Source organism: Bos indicus, chromosome 14 (assembly GCF_029378745.1).
Source record: "Bos indicus isolate NIAB-ARS_2022 breed Sahiwal x Tharparkar chromosome 14, NIAB-ARS_B.indTharparkar_mat_pri_1.0, whole genome shotgun sequence".
Lineage (NCBI taxonomy): Eukaryota > Metazoa > Chordata > Mammalia > Artiodactyla > Bovidae > Bos > Bos indicus.
The window spans coordinates 47,922,658-47,943,705 of NC_091773.1; the positions used below are offsets into that span (position 1 = coordinate 47,922,658).

At 36.8% G+C, this 21,048-nt stretch overlaps 1 protein-coding gene across 1 annotated transcript in view; it reads left to right on the forward strand.

Moving 5' to 3' along the window:
* Positions 1 to 21,048, forward strand: part of EIF3H (eukaryotic translation initiation factor 3 subunit H) — a 97,309-nt gene that overhangs the window by 18,485 nt on the left and 57,776 nt on the right. Inside the window, exon 2 of the mRNA XM_019973826.2 lies at positions 11,453 to 11,609. Coding sequence (XP_019829385.2) covers positions 11,453 to 11,609 — 157 coding nt within the window. The remainder of the gene's footprint in view (positions 1 to 11,452; positions 11,610 to 21,048) is intronic.

A 21,048-nucleotide genomic window follows, 5' to 3' on the forward strand; every position in this document is an offset into this window, starting at 1 on the left:
CCTGGCATTCAAATATAATTTTGAATTCTAGTGGTCAGGCTTAACTATGCTGTATGATTTTCCAGTTTGTACAGACCAGAAACTCACATTTGTGTGTACTTACAAGAATTAAGTTTTAAGCTTTTACGAAAGTTTTCTCTCTCACTTGAGCATTATTTTTTTCCTGACAAAAATAAAGATTAGTTCTAGAGTTATTGTGTACTAGACAATAAGTGGAAGACAGCAGATCAAGGTTTGCACATTGGGGCTTCAGCTGGGCTTACGCAATAATAATTCACTATCTTAACTCTGTCTTACAGAGCATGTGATTCAAAGTGGGCTTCTGCTGCTGAAATGAGTTTTTTGTTTTTTACCTTTCTTAAAAAATACAATGTTCGGAATAGAATCAAAACTAAGGGTAGTGGTCAGAACCCAGCAGGTGCTTGTCTGCTTCTGTAGCAAGCAAGGGTTGGGGAAAGCTATGGATTTGATAGCTACACAGTTTAGAGCTCATATCTGTTGAGGTGCTGTTATATTTTGAGAGACTTCATTATCAGTGAGGTAAATTAGGAAGTGTTTGGTTATAAACTCTGAATGTTCCACTCCTGAAGTTGGGAGAGAACTGTACCTCCTAATGTTACAGGGCCTGTAAACCAGTGCTGTTGGAAGGTGTGAGGTGTGGTCCCTGACCTGTCTGTCCCTGGTCTGCCTGAGATAAGCATGGGATTGAGACTCGGTCTTTAGAAGCTTTGACAGCAGTTTAATATTGTTATGTAGCCAGGCTTGTGATCCCTGGGCTTGTATTCTCTTATGTCTGTTAAATTTGTTTTCGCTTTCTAGTAAATAATTTTTATTCTTTGACTGAAATTTTGGTCTGAGGTGGACTGGAGGAAAATGAATTCTTCGCCACTTGTAGTTTGAGAAGCACAGTTATAAATTAGTGACTTTTGTACCTATTCTATATAATAGCATCTTCCTATAACCAGCATCTCAATAATATTGTAATTGCTAAATACCACTAGATTTACTTTTTATGATTCGATTCCATGGTAAACCATTTTAACGTCAGCATTTCTTGGTCTGTGAACTCTTTTAACAAGATGAACAAGTGGATTCACTGTTGACTCTAGGTGCACAACACAGGTTGCAACCTCTGAGCATTCTTTATGAGCTTAGCTTTGTAAAGGAAGGTTAAAAATGATCGATGGTGTAGTTCCAACAATTCGAAACTAGTTTGGTCCCGAATCATTTAAACTGGGCTTTCAACAGATCCTTTTTATGTGTATTACAAAGACAGTGGGAAACCTACTGCTTTTCCTAGGGAAGAGTTATTGTGATAAGTTTGTGCAAAGTTTGAATTGATATTTTGCTGATTTATAATTGGCTTAGGTTAGACTTCTCTTAAACAGATCTCTCTGCTTGTTGAAAACTGGTCTATATATCTAGAAGTTACCTCTTTCGTCTTGATAGCATGTACATATAGGTATTTTCTGGTAATTTGTATATGTGTGTGCAGCGACATCTGTGAATTGAGTTGGGGAGTAACTATATCAGCAAGAGATTAGAATTTAAAGTCAGCAGGTGCTCAGGCTTATAGTGTGTGGATTTTTCCTTTTGCTCCCTTTTTCAAAGCCACTTAACCATGCTTCATTCAGTTCATATATTTTTTTAATATACCCTAAAGAACATACTAAAATCAAGACATACCTTATGTCCATAGCATTCCATCAACTCAGTAGCACTGTCAAAAAAGGAAATTAAATCAGTTCTTTGTGCAACTCCATGCAGTAAATTGCAATGATTGCTATAGATTAAAATCTTTTCCCTTAATTATTTCTTTATTCGGTGTTTTCTGAATTAAAAACAAATACTTGCTTAGTACTAAGTAAGTAATTAGAACTAAATAAATAAAATAAAAGTTCATAAAAGGTATGTCCTTCCACACCGTTGTTCATATAAACATAAATGCATAATGGTATATATATATAATACATTTTTAGTACTACTTAATTTTTAAAACTCTTTCTAACTTTTTGTATGTCTTGGGCCTCTGGGAATCTGGCAAATGCCATGGATCTTTTTTCCAAGAACATGCCCTTAGGTACATACACACAAAATATTGCATATGACTTTAAGAACTTCTTAGATCTCTTTTAGTTATTTGCAGCCTTCAGGTTTGAATGTTTGCTTTTAGTGTTTATGCACTTGGAGAAGTATACTTGTTAATGTAGAATTTTGGGTAGTGTGGATTTTAGACGTCTTTTTTTTTTGATGGGGCATGTGTGCGTGTTTGTAAACACTTAAATATCCAATTTGTGGTGAATTAGTTTTTCCTAAACAGATATTTTTGGGTAACTGAAATAACATATTAATTACCTAATTAATCTTATTAAATTCTAAAATACTTTAAAGGAAAATGTCTAAATATTTACTTGGCTTCTAAAATAATACAGATTTATTTTGATTATTTAGACTTATTATAAACTTGAGCTTATATTTTATATGTGTATATATGTCAGAATGTAGCAGTGGTTCTTAATCTAATTTCTTGGACCTTCCTTGGGATCTTTGAACTCTGAAATTAAGAATAAAATTTGGAGTGGATACATACGAATTGTTTCTTCATCAAATAGGCTTTGTAAAAGTATGTCCAGTTTTTTAAAGTTAAGGTGTTATTTATACATGATAAAACTCACTCATTTTAAATTAATTTTTTATGTATTTATGTATGGCTTTGCTGGGTCTTTGATGCTGTGTGCAGGCTTTCTCTAGTCGTGGTGAGCAGGGGCTGCTCTTGTTTGCAGTGTGCGGGCTGCTCATTGTGGTGGCTTCTCTTCGTGTGGAGCAGGCTTCACTAGGTGTGGCACGTGGGCTCATTAGCTGTGATACATGGGCTTAGTGGCTCCCCGGTATGTGAAATCCTCCTGGACCAGGGCTTGAACCCGTGTTCCCTGCATTGGCAGTCAGATTCCTGTTTACTGTGTCACCAGGGAAGTCCAAACCCACTCATTTTAAATGTAAAGTTTGATGAACTTTAGTGTTAATAGTTGTAAATAAATTGTATTATGGGCACCACAGTTATACAGTTATTAGTGCCCCTTTGCTCTCAGTATCTTCCCACTCACCTTGGCCCCAAGGCAACCACTTGTCAGCTGTGGTTTTACCTTTTCTAGAGTTCCATATAGGGAGAAGGCAATGGCACCCAGCTCAAGTACTCTTGCCTGGAAAATCCCATGGATGGAGAAGCCTGGTAGGTTGCAGTCCATGGATGGGGTCGCTGAGGGTCGGACACAACTGAGCAACTTCACTTTCACTTTTCACTTTCCTGCATTGGAGAAGGAAATGGCAACCCACTCCAGTGTTCTTGCCTGGAGAATCCCAGGGACGGGGGAGCCTGGTAGGCTGCCGTCCATGGGTCGCACAGAGTTGGACACGACTGAAGCGACTTAGCAGCAGCAGCAGCAGCAGGATTCCACAGAATGGATATGCTACTGCAGTTGTTTATCCATTTGTGTTTAGTAGACCTTTGGTTTGCCTCCAGGTTTTGGCTATTACAAATAGTACTGCTGTGAACGTTTGTGAGCATATCTTTGTGTGAATATTTTTTATTTTTCTTGGGTAAATTCTGAGGAGTCAGAATTTGGGTTATATAGTAAGTTTATATTTAATATTAAGATACCACAATTACTGTTTTCTCCCTTCCCACCAACAATTTTTAGGGAGCTCTAGCTTTTTGGAAAGATCTCAGTTTCCACTTTTCTGAGTCAAACAAGGCCAACACCCCATTTCCTGACCCAGGACTGAGACTGGGCTGCAACCCAGCTCCTTGCTCTCGGGGATTGTATCTAAGTGTGATGTACCTATGGTATTGCTGTATTAACTCAGAGAGTTAATGCTCTGGTTTGTGAGTTCTCTCTTCTAGTTTGGTTGGCTAGTTAAGCTTTTCAGAAACGCAGTTTATTTCACATTTCTACCTGCACACAGGATAGAGAAGGTTGAGGTACTTCATAGGCCTGAAAGTTCCAGAGACAGTTCTTAAATTGCTTCTTAACTCTGAACTTCAAATTGCCACTTTCATTAGAGGAATCTTGGGTGGTAACTTCATAGACATATATTTACCAAGTAAAATAACCTTGACACTTCTCTTAGAAATACTGCTGATTATAAAAGTCATGGCAAACCTTTTCTGAAAGGATTTTATTAATATATTGACTCATAATTCATCAACAAAAACGATGTGAAATTATTAGTTTTAACTTATGCAGTAGTATCTGTGTCTGCCAGCAGATTGGGTTTCTTACTGGTGTAACAGTACTTTTAGCAGAAGCCTGAGAGTGTATTCCTGCTGCCCTCCTGTTCGTCTATCTTTAGGCCCTTTTGTACCCTTAGAATACAACTTGTATATTTTATGAAAAGCAAATATTAGTATTCTTTGAAACTAGTATTTTTTTAATCTCAGTTTTATTTATTTATTTTACTTTACAATATTGTATTGGTTTTGCTGTACATTGACGTGAATCCGCCATGAGTGTACATGTGTTCCCTATCCTGAACCCCTCTCCCACCTCCGTCCCCATCCCATCCCTCTGAGTCATCCCAGTGCACCTGGACTGGCGATTCGTTTCACATGTGATAATTTACATGTTTCAATGCCATTCTCCATATCATCCCGCCATCGCCTTCTCCCACAGAGTCCAAAAGATTGTTCTATACATCTGTGTCTCTTTTGCTAAACTAGTATTTAAAATCATAGTTAACACATACTCTCTTCACTCAGGTCTTCACAGGGCTGAGTGCTTATTCATCAGCCCTCGGCGGAGGTGTCATCTGAGAGAGGCCTTTACCAGATCGCCCCAGCTTAACAGCACATTTCTCTGTCTTTTTCTTAGTGCTTTAAACAATCTATAAGCACATTAACTTTCTTAATTTTCGTTTTAAAATAGTGGTTCTTAAAGTGTGAACCCCCAGCACTCTCTGAGGTTTAAACTATTTTTGTAATAATGAGTAAACATTATTCATCTTTTTTACTCTCATTCTTTCATGAATGTCTAATGGAGGTTTTCAGATGCTCCATTATGTGTTATATAAGAGATTGAATGCAGAAGCAGAATGAGAAATCCAGTTGTCTTTTATTAAAGTAGACATTAATAGAATTTACAAAACTATGAACACTGTCATTCTTTTATCCTGATTAAAATTTCTTTTTGAAAAGGTAAATGGTTTACAGAAGTGTGAAAATGTCGTAATTTAAGTTAGTGTCTGATGCATTTTTTTAAGTGAATAAAGTATTTTGAACATTTTTTTGGTTTGAATTTCAGTATGAAATATCAATGTAAAAGTTCTTTGAGGTCCACAATAATTTTTGAGTGTTAAAAGGGCCCTTTGACCAAAAAATTTGAGAACTGGTGTTCTTAAAATAAAAGTCCCATGGAAGTAAAGACCTTATGTATTTGATTTGGTTTCATATTCATAGGGCCTGGCAGAGGTAAAACTGGCCTGTGGAAATCACTGAAGTATCTGGGTGAACAGATTATGAATGAATGAAAGAAAATGACAATTGTAGAATTCTGGTGATTCTCTGCAGGGCTTTCAAGTTTTTCTATAGTAACTGGTTTCTGTAGACATCATATTTGATAGAAAATTACTCCAGTTCATCAGAAAGCATAATCTTTATTTTGGCCAGGTTTAATTGTTCCCTGATATGGAACTGAAAGTTTTTGATGTGATTTTGGTTAGAGATTCTGTTAAATGTTCCTTTTCTAGGAAGGATGGAAGATTTTACCCATCATGCTTATTAACTAACTCAAAGTTTAAGTTGATTGACTTCTAGTATAATTTATTTGGATATTTTAGATTGTTATTTATATTTTATCTTATAAAATACTTTCTGTATTTTATAATAAATACAGAATACTTTATAATAAAAATATTTTCTGTTATGGAAGTTAAATCCTTTGTTGCTTTTAGCCTTTGGACAAAGTTAGGTTTTCATTTTTTTTTTAATGCCAGACACTTAAATAGTATTTTGTTCATTGTAGATTACAGATAGTCTGTTTTGCTTTTTCAGATTGCCCACACTGAATAATAAATGATAGTAAGGAAAAAAAAAATTTATTCCTTTCAGGTATTTTCAGCAGACAGGAAATCTGTTTACTGTCCTGCAAGTTGGAATTCTTTACTAAGATTTGCCCATCCTGAGAAGATGCAGACTTCAGAAAGCTAGGAGACGGTTCTAAAGACTGCTGACCTATTCCAAGAACAACACTGATTGTGTAGGTCACATCAGGGAAGTTATTTATAAGCATTTAGACCCAGAATATGACAGTGTTAGGGAGGTGTAGAAGAATTTGGTAATTTCAGATTCTGCTGGTTAGTTTGTTTCTGCCCCTTAGGGCATAATTTATAGAAGACTTTTCATTTACCCACTGATAAAAAGGATAAAGTAACCTGGCCGGCACAAGTTCATAAGTAGTTGTAGATTAGGGGGTCAAGCTATAAAGAATAAGTCTTAACTCTGATAGGGCACTTGGGTGCTTCTCAGTTGGACTGCTCACTTTATCTTTCCTCTCATTTCTTTACTGTGGAGATCCTTCCAATTAGGGCTTAAGTTTCTCTTTATGCTTTTGTAAATAAAAGGTTCATTCTTGGGTCTGTATTTCTCAGTGTACCCGGTTTTTAGCAACACAAGGAGTCTTAAACAAAGAAGGAGACTTGTGGTTTATAATCATTTGAATTCATTGTAATCACCTGAGGTGTTAGAACAGAAACAAAGGCTGGTCCATGCTACCTCATTAAAAATTAGAATGAAGTAGGATGTTAGGCGGAGAAGGCAATGGCACCCCACACCAGTACTCTTGCCTGGCAAATCCCATGGATGGGGGAGCCTGGCGGGCTGCCGTCTCTGGGGTCTCACAGAGTCGGACATGACTGAAGCGACTTAGCAGCAGCAGCAGGATGTTAGAATCACCTGGAGAATATGAAAATGAAAATAGAAACCACCCCCCCCAAAAAAAAAAAAGAAATCCCACATCCCCCCAAACCCTAAAATACAGGATAAGGAGCCCCAGGCCAGGTTAATTACCTCTGATTTTCAGAGATTGGGTTTCAGGCATCTGTATTTTTTAAAATACTGATGGCTGTAATATGTCACCAGAGTAAAGACCTCTCTTCACTTATTTAAAAAAACTCCCCTGGTCATTTTGATAAGCTAGGAACAAATGATATAGAGCTCCTGAGCATGCGGGATCATTTGTGACACTTATAAACAAAATAGAGGAGTATGCTTTTGTTTGGAGAGCTATTAAACTCCCATGTATCTTGTTTTTAAGAATAGGGAGCATGACATCAATAAGCAGGGTTAATTAAAAGTCTGTCAGCACTGTTTTGTGGACAGAAGCATATGAGTGGTTAGGGGGAGAGAAAATGAAAGGCCAGTAAGCAGGACTAGAGCAGGACTTGTGTGGTGGAACATTCCCATCTTGTGGCTTAGTGAGGACAGTGCCGCTGAAGTACAGAGCTGAACCTCACTTAGTTATGGAAGGATTTACACAACCAGTGGCAGTTGTTCATGCTATTAGACGTCTCGTGATTAGGGCACAAAAAATGTGACCACTAGCACCATTCCGTCAGTCTTTTTGCTGCCTGTCCCTGTAAACCCTTCACTGAACTTTTTTACTCCATGTAGTAACCCTGTTTCTACAACTTTGTTATGGAGACTTCTTCTGGAGCTGTTGCCACCACATTCTGTTTCAGCTCTGTTACAAAAAACCTATTTGAAGCCTCAAGTTACTCAGTTATTGTGAAGTAATTAAATATACCTTGGTGTCGGAAGTCAGATCTCACCTCCCTGCTATAATAAATCTATGTCAGATTATCTGTTTCCTCTTCTGTAAAATGGGACTATAATATTACTGACTCTTTAGAGGGATTGTGAGGATTTAATGAGTAACCGCATTTGAGGCACTTAGTGGAGTGCTTTTGACAAAAGTGATAGACCGGTATTTACCATTCATTCCTTTAGCAGATACATATTGAGTATCTAGACCATGAGCAGTACATGGATTCTGTCTTACTCATAAATACCGATAATCTATGGAATGTTTTTCTAGATACAGTAAGTTCTTCATTATTTGTATAAAGTAGCAGAAGCCTATGTGTCCATGGGTTGCTTCTGCTCAGGAATTTCCTTCTGACATCTAAATGTCCTCTGAAGTTTGTAATGCAATTCCACTACTTTTTTTTGAACTAAAGAATTGAGATGTTAGTGTGTATGCGGGAAATAGGAAGGCTATAAAATGTCAAAATGAAGAATGAGTTTGCTTAGTTTTGTTAAAAGTTTTTTGTTTTCTGAATGCTTTATTATATTCGACTTTATTAAATTGGCAAGATCATAAATGTTAGAGTTGGAAATTATTTTAATGATCACCAGGACTTTCCTATGGCTTTCTGTTTTGGTCACCCAGAAATGCTAGAGAGAATTCATCCTTAAAATGGATACCCTGTTTCCTGAAACTCACCTGTGGTCCTTACTTTGCTTTTCAAAGTAAGACACATCCTCTGCTGCCTCACTGTTTGGACAGTGCCCTTTGTGATTGTCCCCAGCCTGTAGAGAGAGTTTAATTCATTGAACTGGTTCTCATCACAGGGTTTTAAACTTTCTCTCTGATAATTAGTCCTTTAGGGGGTACACTTATTCATGTTGATTGTCTTTAGCCAATGAAGTTAAACCACTGCTTTTTCCATTACTCAGGTGAATACTGTTACTGGTAGCTTTTCTCTTGGTCATTGTAGAGAACTGGCTGTAGCAGGTCAGTGATGCAGGAAAGAGCGGGATAATAATTTCTCTTACTTGGAGGACTGTGCTTCTGTGGATACTATATAAATTGCACTGATTCTTGGGGCAGGCATACCAGGCTGCCATGCTGTTCCATTACTTTGCTCTCAACCCCTTCCCAGTTTACTTTGTTTACAGTAAGACGGTGTTTCAGTATAAGCTATTTTTGAACTATGCTAATTCATTTTTAAAGATAATAATTGTTTTTTCTCACTTCTATTTTCTTTATAAAGGGAAATAAAGTTATTTTGGTCTGGCTTTTGGTGAAATTATGCTGGGCCCTAGTCATCAGTACTCCGTTTCCCACATGTAGGAATCAGCTGTTAGGAATCAGTTGGTGCAGAGATATACACTGAGCTCAGATATCTTCTAGCATCTCTCATTTACTTTGATTTCAGCTGTGGTTCATTAATAGGGTTCAGTATTCAGGAAACTAGGTAACCTGGGCAAGCCGATAGGTGTGTTTGTAATAACTCTTTATCAGTTTTGTTTAGCCCTTCTTAGTCACCGATGTTTCTTTTATTTTTTAATTGTGAAAATGGTTGTTGTTGGTAGAGTTAAGTTGAATGGGAATTAAACAGTTTTCTTTTTATTGATAAAGTCAATAATATTGATTATTGAGCATTATTTCAGGGCAGATCCTGTGTGACATCTTTACTGTACAGTTTTCTCATTTTTAATAGTCTTAAGTAATGCTGTGAAACGGTTCCATTTTGCAAGTCAGAAATCTAGGACTTGGGAAGATTAAATAGTTTTCCCAAGGTCACAGCTAATAAATGCTAGAGCTGGAAACCATTCTTCCTCTTCCTGCATGACCCCTAGAGCCTATTTTTGTGCCTTTCAAGAAATGGAGAGGTCTTTTATACAGAAATGTGTAAGGCTTATGCACGTTCTCCACTTCACAGTGTTGAAGGTCTGCCAGTCTAGTTGGTGTCCTTCTGTGTTGAGCTCTTCCCTGCTGACTGCTTGCTGTTCTTAGGTCTGGATCTTAAACTGGTGTAAAGTCTTTCTGAGTCCATTCATCACAGAGTCTTTGCTTCATGTCTGTTCCTAACTCATGGTTTTAATAATTAAGCTGCTGATATGAGTGAGAATCATCTTGTTAAAATATGCCCATAAGCTTTGGAGTTTAAATCTTGGTTCTGCCATTTCCTGGATGTGTGATCTTTAGCCATTTACTCAACTTTTCTTTGCTTCAGCTTTCTTATTTGTAAAATGAGTATAATATAGTGCTTTCTCCTAAGGTAGTTACGAGGATTACATGATTGATAATACAGGTATAATAATTAGAATACTGCCTGGTACATGATGTTCAATAATTGTAACCTGTATTATTAACTGGTTACTGATGATTTATTTCTATCAATAATATACTTGTTTTAAGTTAAACACTAATCAGTAAAACTCTAATTCCCATTTTGTTATTAGACTTATTTTTCCCTCTGATAGCTTTCCACTGTATTTTAGACTGTATTACCCTTTAGTCTCAGGCCATATCCTTGTACTGAATAATACAGACTACTACTGTTAATAATACTATGTGCCAAGCACTGTTCAAAGCCCATTAATATATTAAGAGACTCATGTTGTAGGAATTATTATTGATTATGACTGTTACTGTGAACTTTTAATTGCCTATTCAGTCATGTAGTGTACCTCTTCATTTTAATGGGAATATTAAACGAGAGAGTAAATAGAAGAGCTGGCTATTCCATTAGAGGTTATTTGGTATATCCTTATTGTTGAGAAAAATTAGGTAGTGCTGGTGCCTGGGCTGTCGTTATGTTCTCTGTTACCAAGCAAGTTCTTGGATACATGTTCCTGTTGTTGCTTCCTCTGATTAATGAGATGCTCTGTCCAGGAACCGTCTTGAGGTGTTGAGAGTATGTCAGAGGGTTCTGTATTTAGATGTTCAGATAATTGATATCTTTATCTCTGTGTCTTACTGATATTTTTATCTTTTGTGACAGGATATTGCTGTTAACAAAGGTTAACGGGGTCACTTTCTCTGTAATAGTCTCAGGTTGAAGTGGTAATGTTAGATTCAACTGAAGGAATTCTTGGATGCCAGACCTTTATGCATCTTTGACTTAAAGGTTGTGAGTGTTCTACATGGACTTTTTTAGAATATAATTTTATTTTTAATTTATTTTTGGCTGTGCTGGGTCTTTGTTGCTGCACGGACCCTTCTCTAGTTGTGGTGAGTGGGGGTTACTCTCTAGTTGTGGTATGGGAGCTTCTCATCGCAGTGGCTTCTTCTGTTGCACAGTACAGGCTTTAGGGCACGCAGGCTTCAGTAGTTGTGGCTCTCCAGCTTAGTTGCTCCATGGCATGTGGGCTCTTTCTGGATCAGGGATCGAACCTGGGTCTCCTGCATAGGCAGGCAGATTCTTTACCACTGAACCAACAGGGAAGTCCACATGGACATTTTTGACACATCTTCAAATTCTAAGAGTTTCAGGTGTACATTTAGACTATGTAAGATTTTTTTTATGTAAGGGTAAAGGAAATGGTTTGTAAGAAATTTGGTCAGTTCTGTCATATAATTGTGGGTTCATCAGTATAGTTTTATTTTGTCTTTGAAATAAAGGAAGTGTAAACTATAAGAGTGATATTTAAACTTCTATTTTTTTCTTTTAGGTGGTATTAAAGATTATCAAACATTACCAGGAAGAAGGACAAGGAACTGAGGTGGTTCAAGGAGTGCTTTTGGGCCTTGTTGTAGAAGATCGACTTGAGATTACCAACTGTTTTCCTTTCCCTCAGCACACTGAAGATGATGCTGACTTTGATGAAGGTAAGGGTACTCACACAAATGGTTATTGATCCAGTGTTCACCATAACCTTTCATAATTGTTACCAGGAGTTCATCAGAGTAACCTAGTTCTCAGTCTCTTGAAAAAGATTCTACAGATTCTCTGAAATGAAGTTATATTATCAAAAACTTGATTAGTTTGGCCTTTAGTTATTCGGGATTTGTGATTCTGATAATTTGGATAGGAGCTGTGCTGATTTCTCATTGTGAAAGCAGCTTACCAATTACAGTCTGAAGGACAGAAATCGTCGCTTTGTCCCACACCCATTTCCTTCTGTAGTTTTTTGACTTACTGTTTAAGAAGAGATGAGTTGTCTACTTGAGAAAGAAGATACTCCTTAAGCATTTCAGAATGTTTGTGCTGCAGGTGTAATTGCTTTGTTAGCAAAGGCCAATAGTAGTTAAAAAGATCCTACCAAAGGCCAAGGTCAGCATCCTAAAGGATTTTTTTTTTTTAATCTAGTTGAAAATTAGGTTGTCTGAATTCTCACATTCTTGTCAGCATTTGTTGTCTTGTTGATGATGGCCATTCCGACAGGTGTGAGGCAGTCTCTCATTGTGGTTTTGATTTACATTTTCTTAATATTAGTGATGTTGAGCCCCTCTTCATATGCTTGTTGGCTGCTTTTATGTCTTCTTTAGAAGGTGAAATGTCTTTTCAAGTCCTTTGCTAATTTCTTGGGTTTTGTTGAAGGAGTTCTTTATATATTCTGCATATTTACTCCATATGGTTTGCAGGTATTATCTTTCACACTTTTGGTGTTTCTTTTGTTGCACAGAAGCTTTAATATAATTCAGCTTGTCCATTTTTGCTTCTGTTTCCTATACTTATGGTGTAATCTCCAAGAAATCATTGCCAAGACCAGTATTTTGAAGGTTCTAGTATTACAAAGCTTCTTCCATATATTTTCTTCTAGGAATTATATGGTAGTGCTGTACTCTTTTGATTATTGTTGCTTTGTAATATGTTTTGGAATCAAGAAGTGTGAGTCTCCAAATTTGTTTTTCTTTCTCAACATTATTTTGGCTATTAGGGTCCTTTGAGATTCCATAAGAATTTTAAATAGTTTTTTTCCTATTTCTGCAAGAAAAAAAGAAATGCCATTGGTATTTTGATAGGGATTGTATTGAATCTGTAGATCACATCGGGTATTATGGACAGCATAACGGTATTAAATCTTCCAGTTCATGAATACTTGATGGATGTCTTTTCCTTTTGTTTTGTCTTTCAGCACTGTTTTGTAATTTCCAGCATACACGTGTTTTGCTGCATTGGTTAAGTTTGTTCCTAAGTATATTATTCTTTTTGATGCTATTGTAAATGTGATTGTTTTTTAAATTCCTTTCATTCATTGATCACTTTTAACTTTGGTAAAATGTTATCTCATTTGACTTCATGTCCTCATAGTACCTTGAACGTGTAGTAACACAAAGTATATTCTTAATGAGATTGATACCTTGATATTGCAGTTTGGTCTGCACATCTTTTTTTAATTGAAGTAGTACTTTTAGAAACTAACCAAGGCTGTTTTATTCTAGGCACTTAAGTATTCGAATTTTTTTAAAAACTTTTTTTTTCATCTTAAGCCAGCCAGAGTCTCCCTGTTTCATTTGAACGGCTATAATATGCCTATTAAATGTGTGTAAAACACAAGATTATGGTTGGGATTTCTCTTCAGTCTATTCTGGCAGTATTTGGATATCTCTATTCCCAAAGAGTCGGACACGACTGAGTGACTGAACTGAACTGAACTGATAGGCTTCTTAGTTAGGCTTCTTTAGTTTTGACAGATATTTTTAATCCTTTATTAATAGATTTCAGGAACTAAAAAGCCTCTTGATGAAAGTGAAAGAAGAGAGTGAAAAAGTTGGCTTAAAGCTCAACATTCAGAAAACTAAGATCATGGCATCTGGTCCCCTCACTTCATGGGCAGTAGATGGGGAAACAGTGTCAGACTTTATTTTTCTGGGCTCCAAAATCACTGCAGATGGTGACTGCAGCCATGAAATTAAAAGACGCTTACTCCTTGGAAGGAAAGTTATGACCAACCTAGATAGCATATTCAAAAGCAGAGACGTTACTTTGCCAACAAAGTCCGTCCAGTCAAGGCTATGGTTTTTCTTGTGGTCATGTGTGAATGTGAGAATTGGACTGTGAAGAAAGCTGAGTGCCGAAAAATTGATGCTTTTGAACTGTGGTGCTGGAGAAGACTCTTGCAAGTCCCTTGGACTACAAGGAGATCCAACCAGTCCATCCTAAAGGAGACCAGTCCTGGGTGTTCATTGGAAGGACTGATGCTGAGGCTGAAACTCCAATACTTTGGCCAGCTGAAGCGAAGAGTTGACTCATTGGAAAAGACCCTAATGCTGGGAGGGATTGGGGGCAGGAGGGGAAGGGGACGACAGAGGATGAGGTGGCTGGATGGCATCACCGACTCAATGCACATGAGTTTGGGTGAACTCCGGGAGTTGGTGATGGACAGGGAGGCCTGGCGTGTTGTGATTCATGGGGTCGCAAAGAGTGTCGGCCATGACTGAGCGACTGAACTGATTCCCATATTCACCACCCTATCTAGAGATGCACAGTTATAATTCAGTAATAAGTATTTTAGATTGGAAGACCATGGCTTGCTAGCATACTTTCTTTGATTTATAAGTGAGCCTAAGAGGTTCATTTGAAGTGAATTATTCAGTTTCTCTGTTAGTGGCACAGTTGGAAGCAGAATCCATTCCTGGATAGTTTACATTGTCTCGTGGTTTTCTCAAGTAGTTAATTTTGTTTTATAAAATCCTCAGTTTATTTGTTAATGAATTCTTCTTGGCTGCACTGGGTCTTCATTGCTGTGTGTGAGCTTTCTCTGGTTACACAGAGTGGTTGTAGTGTGCAGGCTGCTCATTGTGGTGGCTTCTCTTGTTGCAGAGCATGGGTTCTAGAGCACAGGCTCAGTGGTTGCGACCCCGTGGCATGTGGAATCTTACCAGACCAGGGATTGTACCTGTGTTCCCTGCATTGGCAGGCGAATTCTTAACCCCTGGACCACTAGGGAAGTCCTAAAATACTTAATTTGAATTGTGAGCAAGAAATAATGTTTAGTGCAATTATGGTAGATGAACCGACCAAAGATCTTGATCATTGGATGCTAACTTCTCTTATGGACTTGAGATAATTGGCCTGTGTGCCTTTTCATTAACATATGCTTTAAGAAGCTCATTTAAAAATAACACTGAGGTAGCAACAGACTTCAATTTAGCATTAAATAATAAAAAATACTACAGGACATTGTTTGCTGTGTATTAAATGTGCATTTTCCATAATCATTTACTCTGCATAGTTGAAGGCTTTATTCATTCCATTTTCCAGGTGAGGAAAGCTAATTTGGAAACTAGTAGGACTTGCCATTTTTCTTACATATGTGAAAAATCTAAGGCAGTGCCCAGTATTTCTTCTTGAGTTTTAGATTCTCTCATTTAATCTGTTTATTTATCTTAATGAACATTAGTATGCAGTCACCATTAGATTTTTATCAAACTTGATAAAGGCTAATTTTTTCCGTTACAGTTGTGCATGTTTATTGTTTTAAATCATGCTAAAGGCCTATTGTTTTGCTTACTGCTTTTCTGTTGCTTTATGGTTGCTAAAACTAATGTTTGTTCAGGGAAGGATCTTTTGCTCTGACTTTCACCCTAAGGAAGTAAAGCACTCACCAAACATTTAATAATTTTAGTGATTACATATTTTGAATTGCGTTGTCGTGTGTTTTTTTTTGTTTTTTGGTTTTTTTTTTTGGTTTGTTATTGTGCCCAGTGTAAACTAGAGATTCTGTGATCTGTGGGCCTGCTTTTTGTATATGAAATTTTTTTTGAAATTTTTATTTTGTATTGGACTATAGCCAACAGAGGATGAAAAGTCTGGATGGTATCACGGACTCGATGGACGTGAGTCTGAGTGAACTCTGGGAGTTGGTGATGGACAGGGAAGCCTGGCGTGCTGCGATTCATGGGGTCGCAAAGAGTCGGACACGACTGAGCGACTGAACTGAACTGAACTGATAGCCGATTAACAATGTTGTAGTAGTTTAAAGGGGACAGTAGATGGACTCAGCCATACATATACATGTATTCATTCTCCCCCAGACTCCCCTGCCATCCCGGTTGTAATGTTTCTTTGGAACACTGCCGTGCCCATTCACTTGTGTATTTTCTGTGGCTGTGTTCCTGCTACAGCGGCTTAGTTGAGTAGTTGTGACAGAGATCATACGGGTACCTGGCCTGAATTTTTTTTTTTTTACTGTCTAGTTCTTTAAGAAAAACTGACCATTTCTTTTTTATATATATCTTTTTCTTATTCTTTTCCCACTCATAAAGTTAAATAGTTCTTTTTATCATGAATTGATGGCTTTTTGTTTATTTCTTTTAGATGTTGCCCTTGACGCTGACAATCAGTCTAGACTGTTTGTGGGCACAATAATGAAAATGCTGGTATTATCGGGTATTTTGCTGGTGCACCTAGAAATATCAGAATGGTAGTTTTGCTTTAATTTTACTGCATTTTTCCTTTAAAAAAAAAAAAAAACTCACACATTGAATTACTGATATTTGGGAGAACTGTTTGTAGATAATGGACTTCCTTGATGACTCAATGGTAAAGAATTTGCATGCAATGCAGGAGACACAGGGAACGCTGTTTTGATCCCTGCATAGGGAATATCCCCTGGAGGAGGAAGTGGCAACCCACTTCCGTGTTCTTGCTTAAAAAATCCTGTGGACAGAGGAAGCTGGCGGGTTACAGTCTGTGGGGTTGCAAAGAGTCAGTCACACACACTTTGACTGAGCTCACAACATGCATCTGTAGGTAGTAGGAAAGGAAGGCTTTCACTTATGGTTGTAGATTTGTGACCAGGCATTGTGGAAAGACAGTGGTATGAGGCCAGAAAACTCAGGTGGAAATCTCAGCTCTATAGTTAGGATCTGTGTGACTCTGAATAACTCACTTCTGAACCTGTTTTTATCTGATTGATCAAGCACATATTAATTGCTCACTAACTGAATACTCGGAACATAGCTGAAGGAGAATTTGCATTTGAGGTTAACATTCTGGGTAGTGCTATAGTGGATTTATGTTACAATAAGGTGATTCAGAAAATAAGAAACTGTTGGCGTGAAGTTTCACTCTTTTTTTTTTGGCATATGTGATAACTCTCATTTGAATGGTTTAAATCTTGATACACTTTTATGTTACAGAATTTACTTTCTAGAGAGATAATGTGCTCATATTAGAGAATATATGATTTTTTAAAAATTAAGTAGGAAAACTCATATTAAAATTCCCATTAGGGGGCACTATTATCAAGCTTAGGAGAACTAGAGACTAATTTGTTTTCTCAGACACGCAACCCGAGGCTTGCTAAAAGGGAAAAATATTTTCATCTGATAAGATTCAGATACTTTTTATACAATCAAATTCCTTAAATATGGTTATAAAGTGCAGTGAATTAAACACAGATCCAATAACTCACTGTCTTGTTTTTCAGTCAACTAAATCAATATAATATTGCAGGTGATATAAGAAGCTTACTTTATTCTGAATCAGAGCCAAATCCATAATTTTCATATTTAGAATAGACAATTTTGAAAATTTTGCTCCTGTTAAGTCAGTCACAGAGGATGATCCTTGGCCTTCAAATAAGTTTCTTAGAGAAATGAAGCATGAAGACTATTGTGCTACTAAAATGGAGTCAGGGGAGTGAGCTGATGCCTAGCTGAGACTGTACTGACTGTAATTACTGAAGTCATTTCACACAGTGAAGCAGTGTGCACACACACAGAGCTCTTAACCTTTCTGTTTATTTTCAGGCACTTGAAAATTATTTTCTTTTTTGTTACTCAAGTTTAGTGTTAGAGCAAGAAACACTACTTAACACTGTGCCGTACACTATCACTTTATCATCAGGCTTCCAAAAGAAAGGTAGTAGTGTAGCCTTCAACAGACTTTTTAAAGACTAAAGTATGGATTGGCCAAAATGTAATTAAAATGAAATGTAATCACAGTAATTTTTCATGGCATAGGTGTTATTTTGGTATCACTGGATTTGGAGAGAGTGGGTTTGTATAGTTACATTATTTTCCATACTTTCTACCTGGCTAAGCCGCAGTTTACATTGGAGAAAGTCTCTGCTTAATTACTTGCTTCCTGAAGTCTCACCTTCTCCTTTGCTTGCGGCCCACAGGGTGAGGGCAACATGGCTTTAAACCTAGCCGGTGGTTACTGCTTCAGCTGTGTATTGCTTTTGAGTTCAGGAAAGCACTGAGTCAGAACAGAGAAAGCCTTTCATACTTTCTCAGACCGATGGGGACATTCTGTGGAAAGACATGATGTTTAGTTATTATTTTGTATTATCTTCTATCTGTATGAACAGTCAGCGATCACTGTGATCTGTTTGACAAATTTAGTTTTTAAAAAAAACCCATTTCTTTTATTGCTTTATTTTTTCTCCCAAAGAACTTTTCTTGGTAGAAATATTGAAGGTTTATGTAGACCATATTGGAGTGTGTTTTGAAACTTATTGGAGAAGTAGGAGCAAATTTACTTTGTGGCCTCAGATCATTAAGTGGAGGAGGTATGATAAAAATGTTTCAGATATCTTAGGAAAAAATTTCTTTTCAGCTTTTATCCAGCAAATTACATTGAGTGGGTGGTGAAAAAGACACAGATACGAAATCTAGTTACTGCTTTGAAAGATTTTAGGTGGGAGAGACAAGTGTGTAAAGAATTGTGAAATAGAATTGATGTAAGTTTAGAGTGAGAAAAGGAAAAAATGATGGCAACACTCAGATATGAGCTACTCATTCCTTTTGAGTGATGACTTTACAGTTACAGGGGAGGTAAAGTTGATTATCAGTTGCATTTTAAGTAATTTTTAAGGGAGTTATGTCTTCTGAGTTTGTTTAAGTTATTCACATTTTGGGGCCCTCATATATAACACAAGCATCTCTAGAAACAAAGAACAAACTATTTAATATATATTTAATTTGGCATCTTTATTATTCAGAGCTGATTATGTCCCTTGATAGTATTTTTCAAATTTTGTTGCTGATTTTCTATCAGGTAGTGAAGTTGTCTTTGACATCTAGGCTCTTTTAATACATAAAAAGATGCCTGATGGTAGTTGAGTGCTTTGTTTATAGAAACTCAGGATCCTTGCTTCATTTAGCTCTATTTAAAATATTTAATAGGTATTTAAATAGAATGCTTAATAAATCTTAAATATTTAATAAACTATTTCATATATGTGTCATTTTCAATGAAATACTGTATAGTCAGGTAACTGGAGAGACTCTGTCCTCTGACTTATGCCGCAGTTCTCCAGGGTACTGATGCTTGGTGGTTATTCACGGTGGTGTTTTGAAAATGTTAAATCCTTCACACTGAGTGATTTATTGCTGAATATTCAGGGTAATGAACTTTAGATTATTGCTTACTTAAATTATTTTGATCACTCAGAAAGCTACGGTTTGTGATTTGAAACTAACTTAATAACCTTAACCATATTTTATATGTTTAGTTTTTTTGGCTTATTAAGGTGATTAGAATATGAGAAGTAAAATCCAGATATAAAGCCTCAATCCTGATGTTTGTATGCCTTTTTCGTTCTTCCAGTTTGGGTGTCTGCAGATTTTAAAATACAAGAGTAGGAGCAAGGTCTGCTTCTTTTTAAAAGCTTGAAAAATATTTTTTGTGTTTACTTCGTGTTTTAAAATTTAGGATTTTCCCCTCGCTTTTTAAGTGAATTGAGAAACTCCTGTGCGTGGAAGGATATACTATTGAAAATGTGGTCAAGGGAAAAGATTTTTCTGCTTTAAGAAATTAAAGCGCTTTACACTGTACCCTCCCTTGGTCCCTGAAGCGTAAGTGCTATGGTTTGGAGAGAAGCCAAGTAAAACCTGTTCAAATTTTGTGCAGACTTAAAGTAATACTTTAAGATTTGAAAATTACAGGTGGATACAATACTTAAATAGTATTTAAAATTCCTGTTTCCCAAGTCTAAAAATGTAATCCTTAAATTACTATTCCCAGTGGTTTAAATTTTAATTAAATAAAAATAGCCTTACTTTTGAACCACAATGACATTAGGTATAGATATTTGAATTCATTATTAAACTTTAAGATAATAACCATTAAAAATGAACTGTCTGGGCACTAATTAAAATGTCAAAAAGTCACAGTTAGTGTGTAACCAAAGATCCTTGCTATTTCTGTTTTACTAAAAATTGTCCTAATCATCACATTTAAAGCTAGCTTTCTATCTTACCCAGGAGAAGTGTTACCTGGCTTCACTCCCCCAATTCAATGTATTATCTGACCTGCAAGTTTTGTAGATTGATAGATTAATTATAGTTAGGTTTGATGTTTTGGTGCTAATATTGTATTTTGCAAACTGCCCTTTTTATTAAGAGTGAAGTGTTCTGTTTGTTTTGTATTCGTCTCTCTAGGTGAAACTTTCATAGCTCTTGAAACTTTTATCTGTTTGAGATTACTCTCCAAGACTTACCTATTACCAGTTTTAGATTGATCTTTTCATATCTTTATCCCGTTTCAACATGAGGATTATTTGCTGCCTTTTTTTTTAATCAGTAATTTTTACTCAGTACATTTTAGATGCTTTCTAATATTTCTGAAAACAAAGGCAATATTTATTTCGACTTAAGTAACAATATAATGGCTGAGTTTATAATGCAACCCTGCATCGCCCCTCTTTTCACCCTCTGCACATTCACCCTTTGTTTTCTCTAATATTTAACCTACAGACATTTTAATGTACAGACAACCTTTCTCTCCTCCTTGAATGGTGAGAGGATTACAGCTATTTCAGTGGTCTTTGCAGAAATATATCTGTCTTGTTTCTGTTTTGTAGAATTGGATGGGTGAGGACCTTGAGCACATAGTTTTAGGTGGCAGGCTGCTAGTCCCACAGGCAGCAATAATGGTCGTAAGAGTCCCGCAGCAGAGTCCTCGTGGGGGCTTTGGGCTTGGGGCACACGTTAATGACCCCAGCAAGCAGTAAAAGGCGGCAGCAGCAGTTCCTCCGCAAATAGCATTTGTCCTCAAGCTACTGTAGCTTCCAGGCTGCTCTGTTCTCACTTTACCTTCTCCTTTTCTTTTCTTTCTTTATCCCTTTGTTATTCACTCATCAGGTCAGTATTTCAGGGGGAACTATGTGCCAGGCATTTCCAGTGGCCATTTCGTGTCTATACCTGCTAAGGATATTTTCTGAGGTGTTCATTATTTCAAGAACCTAGCTGTTCTGAGCAATGTTTGTGACTTGAAGCATGGGGAGATTTGTTAGCACATTATTTAGTGAAATCAGATTGTTAGTATACTAAGTGAAGATTATGTTGCTATTCAGGTGCAAGTCTCTGGAAG